The sequence below is a fragment of the Phasianus colchicus genome, chromosome 2 (assembly GCF_987193195.1).
Source record: "Phasianus colchicus chromosome 2, bPhaCol1.hap1.1, whole genome shotgun sequence".
NCBI lineage: Eukaryota > Metazoa > Chordata > Aves > Galliformes > Phasianidae > Phasianus > Phasianus colchicus.
This window is the reverse complement of record NC_143437.1, coordinates 39,380,336-39,399,528: the sequence shown is the minus strand read 5'-3', so window position 1 is coordinate 39,399,528 and position 19,193 is coordinate 39,380,336. Positions and strand designations below refer to the sequence as shown.

The 19,193-nt window shown below is 39.0% G+C and overlaps 1 protein-coding gene across 2 annotated transcripts in view; it reads left to right on the top strand.

Annotated features, from left to right (window-relative positions):
* The window catches only part of DISC1 (DISC1 scaffold protein), a 203,864-nt gene that overhangs the window by 56,353 nt on the left and 128,318 nt on the right, over positions 1-19,193 (top strand). For both annotated transcript variants that reach the window (XM_090135429.1, XM_090135430.1), the window contains exons 4-6: positions 11,133-11,280; positions 15,110-15,239; positions 18,845-19,080. In XM_090135429.1, the coding sequence (XP_089991555.1) occupies positions 11,133-11,280; positions 15,110-15,239; positions 18,845-19,080 (514 nt within the window). The remainder of the gene's footprint in view (positions 1-11,132; positions 11,281-15,109; positions 15,240-18,844; positions 19,081-19,193) is intronic.

The window sequence follows — 19,193 nt, the reverse complement described above, 5'->3', positions numbered from 1 at the left end:
CAATGTTCCCTTTGTAAGACCGTTGGGGCAGAGGGCGGGGCTCATATGTTCAAAAAATATATGCATTTACCAGGGCAACATGGCTAAAGGAAGCAACCCCTCACACACCTGCAGGAGTACAGGATGCCCAAGTTTGCTGCTCCAAATCTCTTGTATTGCTGTTACATAGAGCCCCTCCATTTCCTGCAGTGTGTCTTTCTACCCTGGTTGCAAGCACCAGTTACCCTTATCCCCTCAGTTCACAGGCACATCCCCCTTTCAGTCCTTTCCAGCATCCTCTTTTTCCCCTTTAGGGATGGCTGGAGTCTCTTAACCATCCCTTCCAGGCATGCTTACATCCTTTCTGCTTCCTCCTAGAGCTGCTGGCATAGCCTCTGCTCCCTCCCAGCAGGCTCACATGCCTTCCACTTCCCATGTCCAAGCTCATCTCTCACTGTCACACGCTCTCCCCTCTGCATTTCCATAGCTTACCTCTCCTCTATTGCCCTCCAGCTGCCCTTGTGGATCCCCTGGTCCTTTCTGGGCGTGCACTGAGCCTCTCCTTTTCCCACTGGCTAAGCCAAGTGCCCCTCAGTGCTCATCCTCCAAATGGGGATTTGGACTGAAAGAGGACACTGAATCCTGAAATGACTCTCTGGGTTTTAAGACTGAGGTTTTGGACTTTGAAGTGAGACTTGGCATTTTTTAAATGAAGCTTTGAACCCTCAGCATGGAGGTTGTGGCTTAAAAATGAGCTAGCTATCCAGGTCAGGAAGAACTTCCTCACATTATGAGCATATACACCGTTTTGTTGGTGTGCTGGGAATGGTGTTTCCCCCTTACACCGTGAAAACATCTGTACTTTTTGTAACATATTGTTTCCCTTTTGAGAAGGAATAAACCAAGAGTAAAAATTTTTGAATACAATGCAGAAATGCAATTTTTCTTCTTTTCACTGTGGGGGCACCAGGGCAACATCAGGGAGCTGGTAGAAACAGGGAAGGGAAATGTCCCTGCAGAAAAGAGCAAAGTGCCATTCTCGGGAAAGGCAGTGTCATGCACAACAAGGGAATGGGGACTTGTAATATCAGTGTTGAAAAGAGGAGAAAGAAGAATCAGATTAGATACATTTAAAAACTAAAGTTTAACTCACCGACAAGTAGTCAGTAAATATTCTTGACCTAAAAGTATGTACTTAAGAGGCAACCCTTCCTAAAGTGAAATCACTGTCGTGCAGCCTGATGCTTCAGCAATGAGGGCTCAAATTAGGACTTCACTGACTGCTGTAAATTGATTAACTTATAATCAAAGTTAGAATTATTACAACATTGCTCTTGACCTCTAATGTAATTTGTTATAGGTTATTTGTTAAGAACAGCTTCCTTAAACATCTGCCAACTCTGCTGTGCTCCCTTGTCCTTAAGAACAGATTCTCGGGGGTTTTGTTGATTAACACCCTGAAGAGCTGGAAGTTGGCTTTCTTAAAATTTAGCACCCTGGTTTTACTCCTTGTTCCACATCCCTCAGAATCAAAACAGCACTGTTGTATGGTCACTACAGTGCAGGCAGATCTGCATGTGGACATGCCTCCATTCACTCCTTTCCTTCTTGCCTTCAGCTTGGGAGTGAGAGGATATGGCTGCCTTGGATCTTGTGTTTTCTCTTGTGGCAAAGCCTGTCTGTACAAGGGCAGAGTGTGGTACCTGCTCCTCTCTTTTTAGCCCCTTTTGACACTTTCAAACCCATTTATTTCATCATGCAACCTTGAAAGCAGGCTGAGCAGATCATCTGCCTGCTTGCACCTCACACAGCTCTCTTTGCTGCTGCCACAGGATGCAAATGAAAGGCTCAGGCATTCAGTGCAGAGGCTTGAAAAGCCACATGTCTGCCTTGGAATTCAGTCTGCAGTTCTGTATCCTTTCTGATTTGTTCAGATGCACTGGCTCTCTATGGGGTGGTTATCATGAGTGGGGTCTCTACTCAGGAAGGATGAGAATTCTGGACTTAGGGGGTGATGACCCTGTATATAGTGGGTGATAATCACCTACTGAATTTACCTCTCTAGCCTGCAGGGTGCTCTCCTCCCTGATCCAACTGGCACGCCAACTGCCACATCATGCCCCGTGTAGAGGTAATGCTTGCTTGTGCTGTTTACAGGCTGCCTCTGTACATGCAGGGAGATTACCTGTCCCTTCTGGCTCTGCTCACACTGCATCAGAGACACTTCGAGTCAGGGGCTGACCGGTGTTGTGGTCACTGTCTATCTTAGTGCAACTTTAGGCCTTGAATGTAACCAGGACTGTGCTCATTACATGCTGGAAGAAGGCCTTGAGTGTAACGGCTGGGCAAGAAGAGGAAGGTGGTGGGCTGGAAACAAACTGTCACAAGGAGCCACCAAGAAGAGCTACACTTAGCCTCTCTGTCAAGGAAAAGTCTTCTTGGGACCATGACCGAGACAAAAATTGGAATAAATAGCAACCAAGAAAGTAATTATTAAAACTAAGGAATTATCAGTTATCCTAAAAATGAGGTTTTGGACCCTGAAATGAAACTCTGTATCTTTCAGATGAAGCCTTGAACCATCAGCATGGAGGGTTGTGGCTTAAAAATGAGTAAATCCCTTTCACAGAGTGTTATATGTATTTATTTCAGTTTAAAGTTTTGCTTATAGTATTGTCCTGTGTACCTGAGGCCTTCTAAGGGTGAGCAGATTCTTTCCTTGGTTTCTGTGTCCATGGCTGCTGCACTAGAGTATATCCTCTCTTGTTGTATCCTAGGACTTTGCTACTCTGCTGTACAATCAATAGATGTACAGAGGTTAGGCTAAGTAGGATTATCATGGTGGAAAGATAATAAATGAAAAATGCTCACCAGTGTGGTAGGCTCACATTAAGCTCCAAGAGGAGCAATCTCCAGAAAGAGATCCTTTCTCAGTGGCAGTCAGCACTTAAATGGGATCTAGGAGAGGTGGAGCCAGGCTCTACCCCTTCCGGTAGCACAGGTGTATTGCCTTCACCTGTGCTCCTGTGGCTGACTCATTGCTTGCCTCGGGTGGTCAATCAGGCCGTGATTCAGGCTGTGATCAACTGTTCCCATACATCTGCTGTCGTTGCTGTGTTTTCCATCGTGTTACAGCAATACAGAGAGGAGAAACTGTGTACAGGTAAGGTTGCATGTAGCAGGGGAAGCTAGGAGTGCTGAATGTGTCATCATGTCATTGCTGTGCTTTTTGACTATCCCAGTGCCCATGTCTGGCAGGGAATTCAGGAGTTTGACTCTCTTCTGCTTTCTAGGTTACTGAGCTTCCAACTCTAAGTAGCACTAGAATCAGAAGCAAGCATCCATCTAGTGTCTCAACAAGGTAAAGCAGGAATTAGAAGGATTTGTCCCATATCTTAAGAGTGCCAAATATCTGACAAATATGCATAAAACGAAGAGTTGTGGAATGTAGCATTGCTAACAGATTTTTAGGTGAATTCTGTGGTATTTGCTTCAGACTTCAAAGGATGTTCAGCATCCAGGAGTTCAGTTTACTCAGCTGTTCCTCAAGGTCATTTTGATGGTTCAGGAACCTTCTTGGTTGAAATGGAAAAATTAAGCAGTGGGAAAACAGGATATTTACACCTGCATTACTCTCTAACAGCCATCGTGCTCTAGACTTTTATGAACGTGAAAGATTACCTAAGGGGTTATAGCCTTGTCTGGAACACTTTAGCCTCTATTTACTGTTAGTTCTAGCAGCTACTTTTTCACTGACAATTGGAAGTATTCCAAAGACCCTGACTCAAACAGTATTTTAGTTTGGATTAGGTGTATGAACATTTGAAGGGGATTTCCCAGTTGTCCCATCTACTGTGCTTTGCTTCGCATTGTAGAGCAGTCAAGAATGCTTGAACTGTTTTTCTTTCAGGTGAAACAAGGAAGATATGTGCTCTAGGGACTAATTGGCCTTAAGTGCATGGGACTGTGCTAAGCCTAGTATGAGTGAAGACCCTTTGAGCTGTGGATATTTAGTTCTCAGAACTGAATTGTTTTGTTGTACTGTCAGTCTGCAAGGTCAGTAGGGTAGATAGAACTCTGGAGTGCAGCTGCTGTTCCTGTTGCTCTGGTTGGATCTTCCACTGGCTGTCCCCAGATCTGTGCTTTCTCATAGTCAGCCTACCTTAGCAGTTTCACTCTCTTAGATTTTCTGGTTTCCTTATGCAAGGCTGAATGGAAGGTGGAAAGTGTTCACTAGCAGCGACCAGAAAATACGTAGTGAGGGAAGCTGTCCATATGTAATGTAAATCTTCCTTTCATGCGTATGTGGTGAGCTAGGATTTGTAAGAAACTGAATATTATCTACATCTGCTCACAGCTGTTAGATAGTTCATTTCTTTATTTTCTTTAATCATTTTATGATAAAGAATTAAAGAAATTACAAGTTGGTTGTAATGCCTTTGTTTCTGATCATAGTGCAGGTCTTTGCATATCATATTTGAATACTAATTGGTATGTATGTTCTCCCACAAGAGATTTTGCAGGAGACTAATGTTAGTAATTGAGCTATAGACCTCTTGCTTACTAGGCTGTCATCCAGCTTCACCTCAGCCACATATTCAGGCTCCCAATTGCTCCTTACTTTGTAGCCTTTGTAGCATTGCTTTAGCTAATGTAAAGTCACTGTCCAGAAAAATGAGATGTGCAGTTTGAATATAAAAGTGCCTAAATTATTAATGTGTAGGAAAGTGAAGAGAATGTTGTCTTGCATTCTTAGTAGTAAAAAAAAAAAAAAAAAACAAAAAAACAATTGATGTGGTATGTATTTATAGAATTCCTAATTCTATTTTGAAATTCTCTGTCATAGGATATTTTGAAGACCAAAAGCATAGATAGCTTCATAAAAAGGAATTTTCTAGCGGATCGATGTTTATCCACTCATGATTTTTCCTACTCTCAAGGTATTAATCTAAAAGTAGTGTCTTGTCCAGGAAATCTTTTTCCTATGATTACGTCGTAGGTTCAGAAAGCAGCATTGAGGTAAGGGGACACTCTGTGCTTTGCTTCTTAGCATGCTTTCCTAAGACCTGCTCCTGTGTTCAGGAGAAGGATGAGAGTCAGGATTGAGGAAAGGAGAATAGGTGAATTTTCAGAGTTCTGTAGTTCTTACAAAGCAGGTATCAAAAAAGTTTTGTTGCTGATCTTGCAAAAACACACCAGTCATCTTGGAAGATTTAAGTTTCATGAAAGTGAGTCTGGGAAGGTTATCTGGCTCTGTAAGCATCTAGCAGCTAAGAAGGCAGCTTTAGAACTGCAAGGTGTGATTTTCATGTGTAGAGTCTGCACTAATCCTGTTTTAGGATCTTCAGACTGTGGTGGAAATCCTAAGCATTTATTACATGATGATAAATAGTTCTGATAAAGTGAAGCTACTCTTCTTCATGGGAATAAAGAAAATGCATTAAAATATGTAAGAATTAAACAGGTAGCCAGATGTTCTTATGTGGTCAATTAAGAATTAAACAAATTGCTTCATTTGCCTGAAGCTGTAACAAAGCATGATCCTTGCAGCCAATGCATTTCTTGGACCGCTGTCTGTTTGACTGAAAACAGCAGTTAGTCAGTGTCTTCCAGGCCTGTAGTCTGAGTTAGCTTTAAGTAGAATGGGATGTTTGACACACATCAGGGAATAACCAGTTGGGAAGGAGGGTAACTTAAAGACTGACTTCTGCACAGAAGTAGAAACCTGATTTAGGGTATCTGTAAGACCGCATCAAGTCAGTAAACTAGTAACGTGATGAAATAAGAGAAAATTATGCTTTATTTCAAGTACGTGTCAGTATGTATTGAATATTTGTCAGTTCCTTCATTTTAGAACAAATATCTACGAATATTCTTCTTCTAATAGAAGAATGGCTTTTTACACATAAACTGGTGTTAAATAACTTATTTTGTGGTGAACCGTGGGTTAGGAGATCAAAACATTAAACTTTTCTATGTGATGTATATATTTGAGACGTGTGGTTTTGTTCAGTGCTTCAGTTCATCAGCGAGCTCTGGAATTCTGTGGAGATCTTTTCTGTGTGCTTAAACTAATGCTTCCCTTCCCTGGAGGCATTCAAGGCCAGGCTGGATGGGGGTTTGAGCAACCTGGTCTAGAGGGAATTATCCCTGCCTGTAGAAGGAGGTTGGAACTAGATGGTCTTAAATGTCCCTTCTAACCCAAACCATACTATGATTCTAAAATGAAGGTAAAGGAAAGTGGTGTTTTTGAGCCTGATAGCTCATGAGTAGCAAAGATTTTTTTTTGTCTGATTTTTGGCTAGAAGGTCCTAGAAAGTATGGTGGAAAGGGATCTCAGGAGAATACATTCAATTTTGCTGGCTTTGACCTTAACAACTGTGCCAAATCTACCCCTGAGATGTTTGATCTGGAAACAAAAGCTGATGGGGTTTTCCAGTTGTCCCAAGCAGCCAGTTTTAGTGTTTTACTGTCTCTATTTTTCCTGGTGTCAATTGTTGAAACTGAGATTTGTTACTTAGGACCGAAGTTCTGAGTAAATGCATTTTATTAACTCTTTCTTTACATCTATGTGGTATGGAATAGTACTGAAAGTTTTTCCCCTCAGTCTTTATCTTAACTAGGTTTTTGAACTCTTTCATGTGTCATATTTGTTAGACATCTGATTATTTCTGTAACTTCTGCTTGATCCAGGTCTCTTGTGATCTGCAGTTCTGAAAGCTAGCTGAGGTGAACTTTATTAGCTTGGTTCCCTTCTCAGCAACTGGGACTGAGATGCCCTGATGTCTCTGCAACAAAGACATCAGCCAGATCAAACCAAAGAGGTCTGCTTTCAAGAAGAGGAGCCCAAAAGCAGAAGTACTGCACTATTCAGATGGGTGGTGGTGGTGGAGTTTCTTTGGATGTAACCCCTAACGATAGTGCTAAAGAATAAACAATCATTTAGTTCTGAAAGATGACAAGCAGATATGACCAGCAATAATACTCATAAAATACCAGTGGAGCAAATTATTTAGAAACACCTATTAGTCGGAACTAATTGAGTTCTGTGTAACCTGGAATATATAGAGCAGGATGCAGCCAAGAATTAATGACAGAGATAATGAAGTGGCATATGGATTCCTTCAGCTGTTTTCATTCCCAGAATAGCCATTTTCAAGGACTAGGAAGGATGAATCGACTGGATGCATAAACACAGCATTAGCATAACTATGTCAAAAAGCAAGTTAAAGTATCATGGAATGGGTTTTGTCTCATGTAGTTCTTTGGTGCAAGTTTTCCAACTACTCACCCTGTGTACAGAGAACACCAGCCTGCTGCCTCCTCCAGCTATGGAGTTCTATACTGTGATATAAACCTGTGTTATTAACTGCCCATCTCTCATAGTACATTTGAATACTGTCACATGGATCTCTTAGAATGATTCTGTGTTTTCCTGCCTTGTAAAGATGCCAGTCCAAACATGAGCTAGTTTTTTTTTAATTCTCCCTGGGCTGTTTTCTGTAACTTGCATCTGCACTTGAGTCTTTATATCTTCTGTGAAGTCTGCTATTTTACTGTGATCTGTTGTCGATGAACGCTTGGGAGGCTTTACAACAGTAAATGCTGCTACTATGCCCTATGGGAAGAGGAAAGCATGTCTTCACATGTGTTCAAACTATTGAAGAGGACTGCCAAAACTCCCACTCCAGTAATGGAGGAAGCCCAACAATGAATAATCTAAGTAAAGGGAGATATTCTGCTCATTTTGATGGTCAATAGATGTTGGCCACCATTTAGTCCTTACTTTTCTGATTATAATAGTGATATTTTTGATACCAGTGTTTGAAGTTCCATATGAGATGTGGAATGTTTTCCTGGTCAAAATCTGGTCTGTTTTTATGGACTTAGGAATCCCGCCTAGGTCCCTGTATCATAGAATGCTTAATTGGAAGGGACCTTCAAGATTATCTGGTTCCAACTCCCCTGCTATAGGCAGGGAAACCTTCCACTAGACCAGGTTGCTCAAAACACCATCCAACCTAGCCATGAATGCTTCCAGGGAGGGGGCATCCACAACCTCTCTGGGCAATCTGTCTCACCACCCTCACAGTAAAGAATTTCTTCCTAGTATCTAGTCTAAGTTTACCCTCTTCCAGTTTAAAGCCATTTCCCCTTGTCTTTTCACTACATGTCCTTATAAAATGTCCCTCCCCAGCTTTCCTGTAGGTCCCCTTCAGGTACTGGCAGGCTGCTATAAGGTCTCCCTGGTGCCTTCTCTTCAAGCTGAAGAGACTCAACTCTCTCAGTCTGTCTCTGTAGGGGAGGTGCTCCAGGCCTCTGACCTCTGTGGCCCTCCTCTGGACCTGCTCCAAAGCTTTATGTAGTTCTTGTGTTGAGGGCCTCAGAACTGGATGCAGTACTATGGGTGGGGTCTCACGAGAGAAGAGTAGAGGGACAGAATCACCTCCCCTTGATCCTCTGGTCATGCTTCTCTTGATGCAGTCCAGGATATGGTTGGCCTTCTGGCATGCAAGCACATATTGCCAGCTCTTTTTGAGCCTTTGATACTCCCAGATCCTCCTTAGGACTGCTCTCAAGGCATTCTCCACCCAACCTGTATCTGCTTGGGATTGCCCAACTCAGGTGCAGGATTTTGCACTTGGCCTTGTTGAACTTAATGAGACTGACATGGGCACACTTTTCAAGCCTGTCCAGATATCTCTGGATAGCATCTCTTCCTTCTAGCATGAAAGGTGAGAAGGGCCCCATAAGTGAAAGTAAAAAGGCAAGAAGGTATTACAGTGACTAAGGGAGGTGAAGGGAGATAAAGATAGGTTATAGAAGTAAGACTGTAGAGCTTGTTAGAAAAGTAAGTGATGGCAGACACTAGGTCTGGGATAGTGAGGGGGATGAAGGCTATGCCAGTAAGGTTTGAGAACAACCCAGAGACGTCAGGCAGGGAGGTGATTAGAAGTCCACAGGGCTAGAAGAAACCAGTTTGGGGAATGCCCCCCTGAAAGATTAGAAGTTTACAGCGAGAAAGGTCAGAAGCCTTCGCAAGGAAGACAACAAATCTTCATCCCACGACCCACTACACACGTGCAAGAGGGGAGGGTCTGCATGCTAATGAACTCTTGGGGGTGTAATGAATATGTATCCGAATTCCGGGAAAACTATTGATTATGTATTGCTGTGGCCTATGTCTGTAGCATGATTTTTCCAGATGGTGTGCAAGTTAGGTAGATCTATCCCCCTTGTACCCACTGTACGTGCATTGCTGAATAAACCATGCCTGCTTTGTAACCTTACTTGGGTTACAGAGTTTGATTCCACATGTCAAGCACATAAACTGCACCACTCAGCTTGATGTCATTTGTGGATATCCTGTGGAGCTGCTGATAAAGGAGGGTTTTGGAGGTGTCCTAGCATGGAACAATCTTATCTACTTTGACATCCAAGATCACCTGGCTTTTCTTTTAAAATTTGACTATAATAATTAGATGATTATATGCTGTTTACACCACAGAGTGAGTGGTTCTAGATGTTGTTTCTGATCTGAAGACAGTAAATCTGTATGATGCTCTGTAATAGACATCCATCCTGCTTTGGGTTGGCAATAACTTGCATGTTTGCTTTTTGCTCTTTTTTTTTTTTTTTCCCCTACTTGTAAGAAGCTACTAATATATCCTTGTCCAAACTGTTGTCTATTATTGTCTGCAATCAGTTGCTTGGTTGCCTCATCTGCTGTGACAAAGTCTCTAAGGAAAGAAAGCTAACTCAAGGCATTTCCACAATGCTTAGGGCTTGTTCCACAATTAGTTGCCCTACTTTCTGATTTGAATAATCTGGTTTAGGTAGTGCATGAGGAGCTATGTCAGAACCCAGAAGCCATTGCTCCTTGCAATCCTTTAGGCCATGGTCAGGCAATGCCCGGAATCTGCAGTAACCTGGGAGATGACAATCTTGGCTAGAGCATTCTGAAAGCATTTTGCACCTTAATAATAGCATGCGTTAAGCTGTTCTTGAACAGTCTACTGGCCTAGGGAGAAAATCTAGTCTTGTTAGCATGTTATATGTCTATTTTTCCCATCACCACCATAGCAGAAGGGACATCAAAACTAATGATGGATTATTGTAAAAGTGGATCATTGTACTGAAGAAGCTAATGTAAACAACCCCTCTTCTTAAAACCTCTTTGAGGATAAAGAAGAAAATGAGCAGTAAAAAGCATTCACAAATGGATGTTATTCTGGTAGTAACATGTATTGAAAACTTTAGAGGGAAAAGAATGTTTATCACAAAATTTTGGACAGTAATGTCACGAGGAAAGTACTGAGCTGTAAAGATTTTCCATTTTTGGACCAACTCAAAACTCTCTGGTTTGATTAAGGTGTCATCAAAGGTGTTTTGTCTTGTATCAGTTAGACTTCTTGGCTGTATGTGTTTTTTTTTGCTTAGTATACTTGCACTATAGAAATAGAGGATAAACGTACCAGAAATAATTATCTGTGTTTGGAACAATTTTCCTTTCTTTTCTACACAGAGAAGGAAGATAAAGTAAAGACTAACTTAAATAAGAAGTGACTCTAGGTCAATAGAGATACAGTAGATTCAAAGCACTGCCATTTGTATTTGATAAGCTTGATGTAATTCAGGAGAGCCCAGAATGAGAGAATTATTAAAATTTCTATAATTGCATGTGTATTTTCTGCTGAAATGTAATCTTGAGATTCAGGCAGTTCTGCAGTTCTTGATGTAGTAACAATGCTGTTTTTCAAAATTCAGACTTCAGATGTGTAATTGCCATCTAAGATTGTTTTAAAATAGAGCAGAGAAGGAGTTTTCATATAATTTAGTTCAGAGTTGTTATTTTAGGAAAAGAATATGGATGATAACTTTGAGCATTGCCAAATTAAAACTCAATAAAATTGCTGGGAAGCCTGCAATTTTGTCCTTGTCATAAAAGAAAGTCATTTAACGTCCTGATTATCTGATATTGACTGTTGTACTCTTAATACTTCATTCTGGAGCAAAAGAGACTGAAATATTTTATCAAAAGAGAAGAACTTTTTGTGATGTAGATTTTACTTCTTATTGGTCAACCTTTCTTCTTCAAGTAAAACCATCTTTTTCTCTTTTTTTTTTTTTTTTTTTAATAATTTCTTCTCTAGCTGAGAAATTTAGATGGAAATTAGAAGAACTGGAGAAAGAAAAACATTCTTTAAAATTTCAACTTCCTTCAAGACATCCTTCAATTAGCAGTTTTTTGGATAGGTTTGTCACCCAAGTTCAAGCAGTATTGTGTCGGGCTGCGGATGGGTAAGTTCATTGACTCCTTATGTAAAACGACACTTCTGCTTTTCATGAAATACAGAACACAGTTTGTGATAAATTTTAACGCAAATTTGTAAGGACCTTCTGGCATAGAAATATGAAGTACATTTATGAAAAGTTGCTATCTCCTCTTTTTTTTCCTATGTTTCATTTAGAATTGCCTTTAAAAAGGCTGATTATTGTGAACTGGTGAATCAAACTGAACTTTTCTCAATGATGTTGAGTGAGAATGGGATTGAATCCTGACCCAGCAACAGTGTAAGGCGGTTTGAGTAATGGCTCCTTATGGAGTTGATTCTGATTCTCCTTTTTCAGACAATGAAAGGGCATTCAAATATAAAGTAAAAACAGGTTATTCTCTGAGATGTGCAGATCTTTGGGAGCTTCCTTTTATGCATCGCTTGTTAGGTGGCAGTAATGCGCTCTGCACTGTACAAAGTCACAAAAATAACTTCTCAGACTTCTCTCGAAGCAAGAACAGCTTCAAAGTCAGGGGGAATGTGAGATGCCTTGCATGACCCAAGGGAGGTAGTTAGCTTAGAAAGAAAAGATTGTCTCTATTCCTAGATCTTTCTTCAGCTGTGCTACTGGTGACTGTTGTTAAAAGTAAGAGGATTATTCAATTCCAGGTTTTGGAAGCTATTATCAAATGCTATAGCATAAATAAAAGAAGAAAAGCCTTTTATATTTTGGCAGCTTGTACATATAAAGGCTGCAATCTGTGCTAGTCAATAAATTCTGGTATATATAAATTTTTAATATTTCTGAAAATTAGTTAAAATCTCTACAGATTTTCTCAATAAATCCTATTATCTATTGAATTTTAAAGGTCTTTTTAGCCAATATGTGTAAAATTTAGTAATGAGAAATGTTTAATTCCACTTTCTATTTTCTTCTGCCTTCTGAGCTCTAAGAAGCTGTTTTACTATTACTTAAAGATTACTTTAAAGCATTTTGTCATTAAAATATTTTCCCTGTATGCATTAATTTATAACAATGTTTTTGACTTTTAGAGGTGGGGTTGTTCTCTATGTCATATAAATTGATTCAGTATAGCATCCCTGAAGTGTGGTCTACTAATTTTTATTAAAAAAAAAAAAAAAAAGTATCTATAATGTGAGTACATATATCTGCTCCAAAAGTAATGCCTTCAAATTTATTTTGTTGACTCATGGCATCAGAAGCAGATAGTGGTGATAGGACAGTAGAGGCTGAACCTTCCTGCCAATATTCTGTTACATGTTGTTGCTGTGTGACAGATGGCAGCAGAGGGGCAGTCTGACAAAGTAATGTATGACATGGAAGTGCATGTGAAGCAAAGGTGTGGCATGGAATTCCTCCATGCGAAAAAAGTTGCACTCACTGACACCTTGATTGATGCTTGCTGAATGTATGGAGACCAAACAGTGGATGTGAGCACAGTCAGGTGGTGGGTGGTGTGTTTCAGTGATGGTGACAGGGGGTCATCTCTGCCATGTTATGGTCTCCCATGCAGATATTTGAGTGTGGCATACAGGCTTTTGTTTGTTGTTGGCAAAAGGGTATAGCTAATGAAGATGACTGTGTTGAAAAATAGTATTTTGTGGCTGAGAATTTGTTCTATCAAGTAGTGTTATGCTCTTTGTATCAGAAATAGGAGGCATTACTTTTGGAGCATCCTATGTGTATTATATATTATGTAAACAGTTATAGAAGTTTTTCTGTTCTCCTTCTGATGGCTTTATCTGTAACTCTTCTCTTTGCAGAGGTGTGAGAGCAGTGCCATTCTTGAGGGTCAGATGAATATCCTCTTACTCCTCACTTTTATGTCTTGAACACTCTCCTTTCTTTGAGCTTGAGTTTGACTGTTGTCGTGCACCTTTTATCTTTCTTGCTTGATTTGTAGCCTTTCACACCACTTTATCCGCAGTCTGGCTCCTTTGTTGGTAGAGCAAGCAAAACTTTGTCTTCACCAGGAGTGAAAAACAGTTTAAAATTATACTGTTCCAACAGGTTTTTTATAAAATACAGCTGGAAAACAATACCACTTCTTAAAGGAAAATTTGTTGGCTTTATTCTTTATTTTTTGTTTTGAATCAGAATAAAGCCACAATCTCCAAGTTTATTTAATTGAAGCAAATTAGACAGACTAGCCCCAGAAGACCAGAACATTGTAGTTTTACAGTAATCAAGCCAATTTCATCTTTTTGCAAATGAAGAACGTTATAAATTTGAAGTTTATATGGCAAGTTTAATATATGAGACTGACATTCATACCTTGGGATTGTTTTATGTGATTAAGTTACAAGAACATTTTTTTGGTAAATGTGTTCAGAGTTTGACACTGGGATATTGTGGGTGCATGGTAGGAGTCAAGTTTGGTTAGGAACAATTCCATGTTCATTTGATCACATAGTTCAGTGGGATCAGGGATATCTTGTTTCTGTTTCCTCAAAATCAAACAGACAGAAGTACAGGCAATTTCCCAGGGATTCCAAGAATAACGTTTGTTGACTGTGGAATGTTTTCTAAATTTTGATCAGCTGCTTGGAATTTCTATTGCATTCAGTTTTCAGAAAGATACAGATTTTTCTTTTTTTTTTAAATACTCTTCAGAGCTGCTGAGAAGTGTTGTTCAAAGCCACAATGATCTGTGTATGCAAGGCACATATATGTAGAGATAGCCTAGAACCTCACACATATGTGTTTGATTTACTTAGTCATTGAAGAAATGCAGGTACACAATCCTTATGTCAATTTTAAGTATTAATGTCATTTACATTAGAACTTTTCCTTTTGCTTTTTTTTGTATATTCTTCAGCCTGTAGGGAAGGGTGTAAAGCACATGTATATTCTAATGATCCTGCAGGAGAGACATGAATCGCTTTTGCTCCATATTGTTAAACAGCTGTGCATGGAGATCATAATTGTTTGATTAGTCCTGCTTGCACCACTTGTGATGCATGTTTTGTATATGGCATGAACGTATGTTTTGCAAGATTACAGTGTGAAATCATGCTTTAAAACCCTCCTTCATCTGAGACAATTTTTTTTGTTTTTAAACAGGATGTTAAAATGTATCTTTATCTTTTATGTGGAAATGCACATGCTTGTCTCCAGAGATGGACATAGACATGCCATTGGTCTTACAAGTGCACATGGCCTTATTCAGAAACGTGTGACAGAATAGGTTTGCCTTGTTTGCAGGTGCATTTTGAGAGGATTATTATAAACTTGACACTTAATGTAACACACTGATTACCTTGGGGTCCAATCATGCAAAGATTTACAGCTGAGGGTTGTACCAACCACTGTGAGGAATCCCACTGACTGTGATTTTGAAAGAACTCGCTGTGCAAGAGGAAAAATAAAATCTGGCATTGTGGAGCAAATGCTCCAGATGATCTCTAGTGTGGGTTCCAAAAGCTGACAGAAGCTGCAAAAATGGCTTTGGCAAGTTTCTAAACTTCTGTCTAAAAGAGGTTTTTCTCTGTATTGATAGAAATTACATGCCTTAGTTTTGTCTCTTTGAAGGCGGTGAAGGATAAATTTCTGAAAAGTGAAGTAGCTGGGGAAGCCTCGAGCTACATAAGTTTTCCTTTTACTTTCTTCAGCGTGTTGTAAAAACAGTGTAAATGTTTGATATAATAAGGAAGATATGCCAAGGAGAATGTCTTGTTCTCTAACTGTGTAGATGTTTAAGATGTAATCATTCTGGTGAAGGAGTGTTACAGTTCTGAAGGTAACACGTAGTATTCTTGTCTTTTTAATCTTTGTGAAGTGAATACCCAGTGAGAAAACTGACTTTTAGCTTTTGTCTTTCCTCCCTGAAAAGGCATAGGAATGAAGAAACCCAACTTTGGCATGAAAACAGACATAAACTGTTGAGATCCACTTACCAGGAGAGGATACAGGTTTTGGCCATGAAACGAAATGATCTTTTGCAAGAAAAAAAATGTTTACAGGTAAAAGGACTGCCAAGTTATCTATAATAACCAATGCTGTGTGGGGGAAAAGCTTGTAAGCTGTCACATAGAATTAAATAAACTTATTATAATACTTCATTCTGTGCAGCAATTAAAGCCTTGGCTGTAGTCCATTTGATAATCTAAGTGATGATTGGAGATGGCAGCCATAGGAGTTGTGTTAATCTCATTAAAGAAAAGCAGAGCTGGAAGGCTCAGTGGCTTGTGTGCATGCTGTAATTTTCTCTGTTATCCTTCTAAGTGTGCTCTTTATGTTCTAATTTGCCATTTTAAAATTTCACTGATCTTCAGAAGTTTTTATTTGAAGACGGGAAGAATTTTGGAGGAAGAAATTTGTGACCAATTTCTGTTTAGATTTGATTATCAATATGTGATTTGCCAGCTTTTGGTCCTGTGGTGACCAAAACGTTTCATTACAATGCAGCAGTCTGTATGGAGCACTTGTCATTTGTCAATGATAGCTTTACACTGACACATGATGTCAGTGGTGTGGTAATGGTTAGTAATTGGTTGAATGTTTTAAGATAGTTTCTGTCCAATTGTAAATCTACAAACTTTAAGTATAATTTAGTTATTTTTTTCTCTGTCCTTCAAAAATCTCAGTTTATTGTCTATTACAAGTCTTTGCTCCATCTCCTTTTAAACTTTGGTGATCACACTCAGCAGTTGGACGTGTTAGCTTTATTTCTGTGCTCTTTCTTTCCCTGAAATCTCATTAATTTTGTTTTCCTCCTTTGTTGAATCCATTAGTACAATGAACTGTGTATACACATATATACATGTGTGCATATATGTATACATGTTTACATATACATGTACGTATACAAAAATGTGTACATCTGTGTATACATATAAAGAAGAATGAAATGGAGAAAAGCATCTTAGATGACCATTGCAAACTCTTTTGATCACGTCATCATTGTTCAGATTTATTTCCTCAATCATCAAGAGAGGATGTAGTTCAGATTTAAGTGTCTAGAAAATTAGTTTCTGTAATCCTCATATCTGTCCAGCCGTGTCAAAATAATCAACTGAAAAATGATGTCCTTAAGACTTGATGCCAGGTAATGTTTCTATGGTTGTTTTGGGTGTATTTCTTTTTCTAATGATGCTAGGGACAAATTAGCACGAGGGCTTGTCAAAATGATCATGAATTCTTAGTGCTGAAGAAGTCTGACCTGTAATGGTTGGTGACTCCTGGTATTTCTTAAAAAGTGATCTAGCCCCAAATCACACGTAATATGATCTATTTATTAATTTTCCTCCACCCTACTTTTCCTTTCCTTTCGGTGTCTATTCTTTTATTTCTGCATATACCTTCTGGGCTTCTAAAGAGCAGGTGACAGTATCTGAAATCTACATTGTAATGTTTCTACTGTGATCTATTTGTGTACAGTGTGAGCTTGTATGTGAAATTAGGAGTCTCACAATCAGTAGTGATTAGCTGTCATGTTAGAAGTCTCAGTTTAAACTCAAATCCAAAAAGTAAACCTCCAGGTTATGTTTAGTGAGCTAAATATCATCTGTTGCTCCATGCTGAGACTTTAAGTCCTTTTTATCCATCCCTGGAGGCTGCCCAATAGCACATTAAAGGCTCCTTGACATTTCTGGGAAAGAAAGAGAGAAAATTCCAGCTTGCTGGCTAAAATTTCCATTCTCTCAAGAATAAATGTAAACTGTTCCTGAGGAGAATAGTTTTTTTCTTTGTGAATGCTGATTCTGGTATCTGAGTTGTAAAAATGTTTCAGTACTAGAAGTATATTTTCAAAACCAAATTCTGTTCATCTCCTGTTCTGTTCCCCTTTAGGCTGTGTATTGCAGAGATTGCAATTACTACATTTTCAAAGAATATGAAGGTCTTTGTATTAAGTAGAGCCTATTAAGATTTTGGCAGTATTCCCAATCCAGTAATACAGAGACAGAATTGTCCTTTGTGCACACTAAAAGCCTTATTTGAGACTGAGAGAAACAAAACTGATGCTTTTGGCCTGCTGACCTTTTTGTTCTTGACAAATGCCTGTGGGTTGAAATACGGGCCACTTTGTTTTCTTGTAGCTAAATCTAAAAGAATAAAAAGGAAGAAAACAATTGGTAAATGTAGTCCAGAGCACTAACATAAGTAGAATTCTTTGAGCCAGTTCAGTCTTTTAATGTGCAAGGGTCTATTTCTTCTTGTTTTATGTAATACTCACGGTGTCAGAGAGCTTGCTAGAGCAACAAACCTGAATACGTTTGTTTATAAAGTGAATATCAGTGAACTGAACTTCACTTAAAATACACTAAAAATGTTAAAAAGAACCTGAAAATAAGCATGTTATTTTTTTTTCTGAATGTCTGCTTTATATATTGTTGAAAATGGAAAATGCTTCTTGAGATAGATACAAAGAATAACATTTTAACTTCATTACTCAATATTTGGCCTCCAAAGCTTTTTACTGTGCAACACTGAAACCCTCTTTCGGATGCAGATTCATTGCTTTGTGAATGGGCTCTTTTTAAAACATTAATCAACATGGTATCTGAGTGATTCAAACCGGCTTAATTTTGTCTCTGCAACTGTCCTAGAGTGAAAAGATGTTTCTATTGCTGTTTTACAGGTAGAGAATTAAGTAGTGAATTACAATAAAAAGCTACATGGCACTTTTTAAAGTGAATTTTGTAATGCCTACTTACTTACCTGGAAAAGGTCCCTGAAAAAGGTCTTTTCTCTTTGACTGGTCTGAATATGGTAATGCAGAATTTAAGCTTTGATTTCTGTTGAGAGTCTCTGGGTAGCACTTCAGAGGCTCTTCCTTTTGATTGTATGGAAGATGGTGAACATTCAGTCTGTGACTGTGCATGCAGATAATAGATTAAGTGGCTTGCAGTTTCACAGAGAACATAAGAAATGTAGAAATAAAAGCAAATGCTCCAGTATAACATTCAACAACTTAGCAAATAGCTCTCCTTTGATTTTTTTTCTTAACTCACTTTTCAAATCATAGGACAAGTGAGCCAAGGGCCATATATTAAGTAATTTTATTAAGTAGACAACTCAGATTCCTTTATGAAGTGCTCCTTCCCTTGGTGCAAGCTGTCTCTGGGGCTTCCAAGGAACAAATGGAATATTCTTTTGCAAGAAACATCAGTACCATAAAACATTTAATATTGAATGAGAAGTCTAGAGGAACCATTGCAGGGATATGCTGCAGTAGGATGGACAGGTTGTTGATCACCTGCCAGTCTGACGCAGAATTTTGTGACTGTAGTTGGACTGAGATTTTTTTTTTAACTTTTAAACAAAATTTTTTAACTTAGGAAGTACTGGTGATAGGCAAAATGTGCCTGTCACAGTTGATTCTGTCAGAGGAATCTGAAATATGGTATTGAGAAGCATAGGGGGAGTTTCAGACTGTAGAATTGCTAGAGCTCCTAAGTGCAATGGATGCAAGAAATTTTGCATGTCAGCAGAAGGCTGTCTCCTCATCTAGTATTGCATTAAATGGAACAACCTTAATTTATGCTATTTCTAAGACATTTTCCTAGGAGCATAGCCATTTCTTTTATTTTTGTTCATAGTAAACTGAGGTTTCTGTTCTATGCAGAAAGAAATTGAAGACCTCCGAGTGAGACTGTCTGTGTTAGAAGAAAAAGATCAACAGCTACAAAGAGAAATTGAAGAACAAGATCGACTTATTCAGTCACAGGACTGTGAACTGACTAGTTTACTTGGCTGTGTTTCTTTGAGAGAGCTACAGGAAATAAGCAAAGCTGTGGATGACACTTTAGCATCCTCCTATCAAATTCCATTCAGTTTGGATCTACCAGGGACAATAAAGAGGTATTTAAATATCAATATGTTATCATTGATATAAAGTCTTGTACCTTTCCAGTGTGGTGTAGAGTTCACTGCCAGTTGTTTCCTTAGTAATCGTGCTAGCTAATTACCTGGAT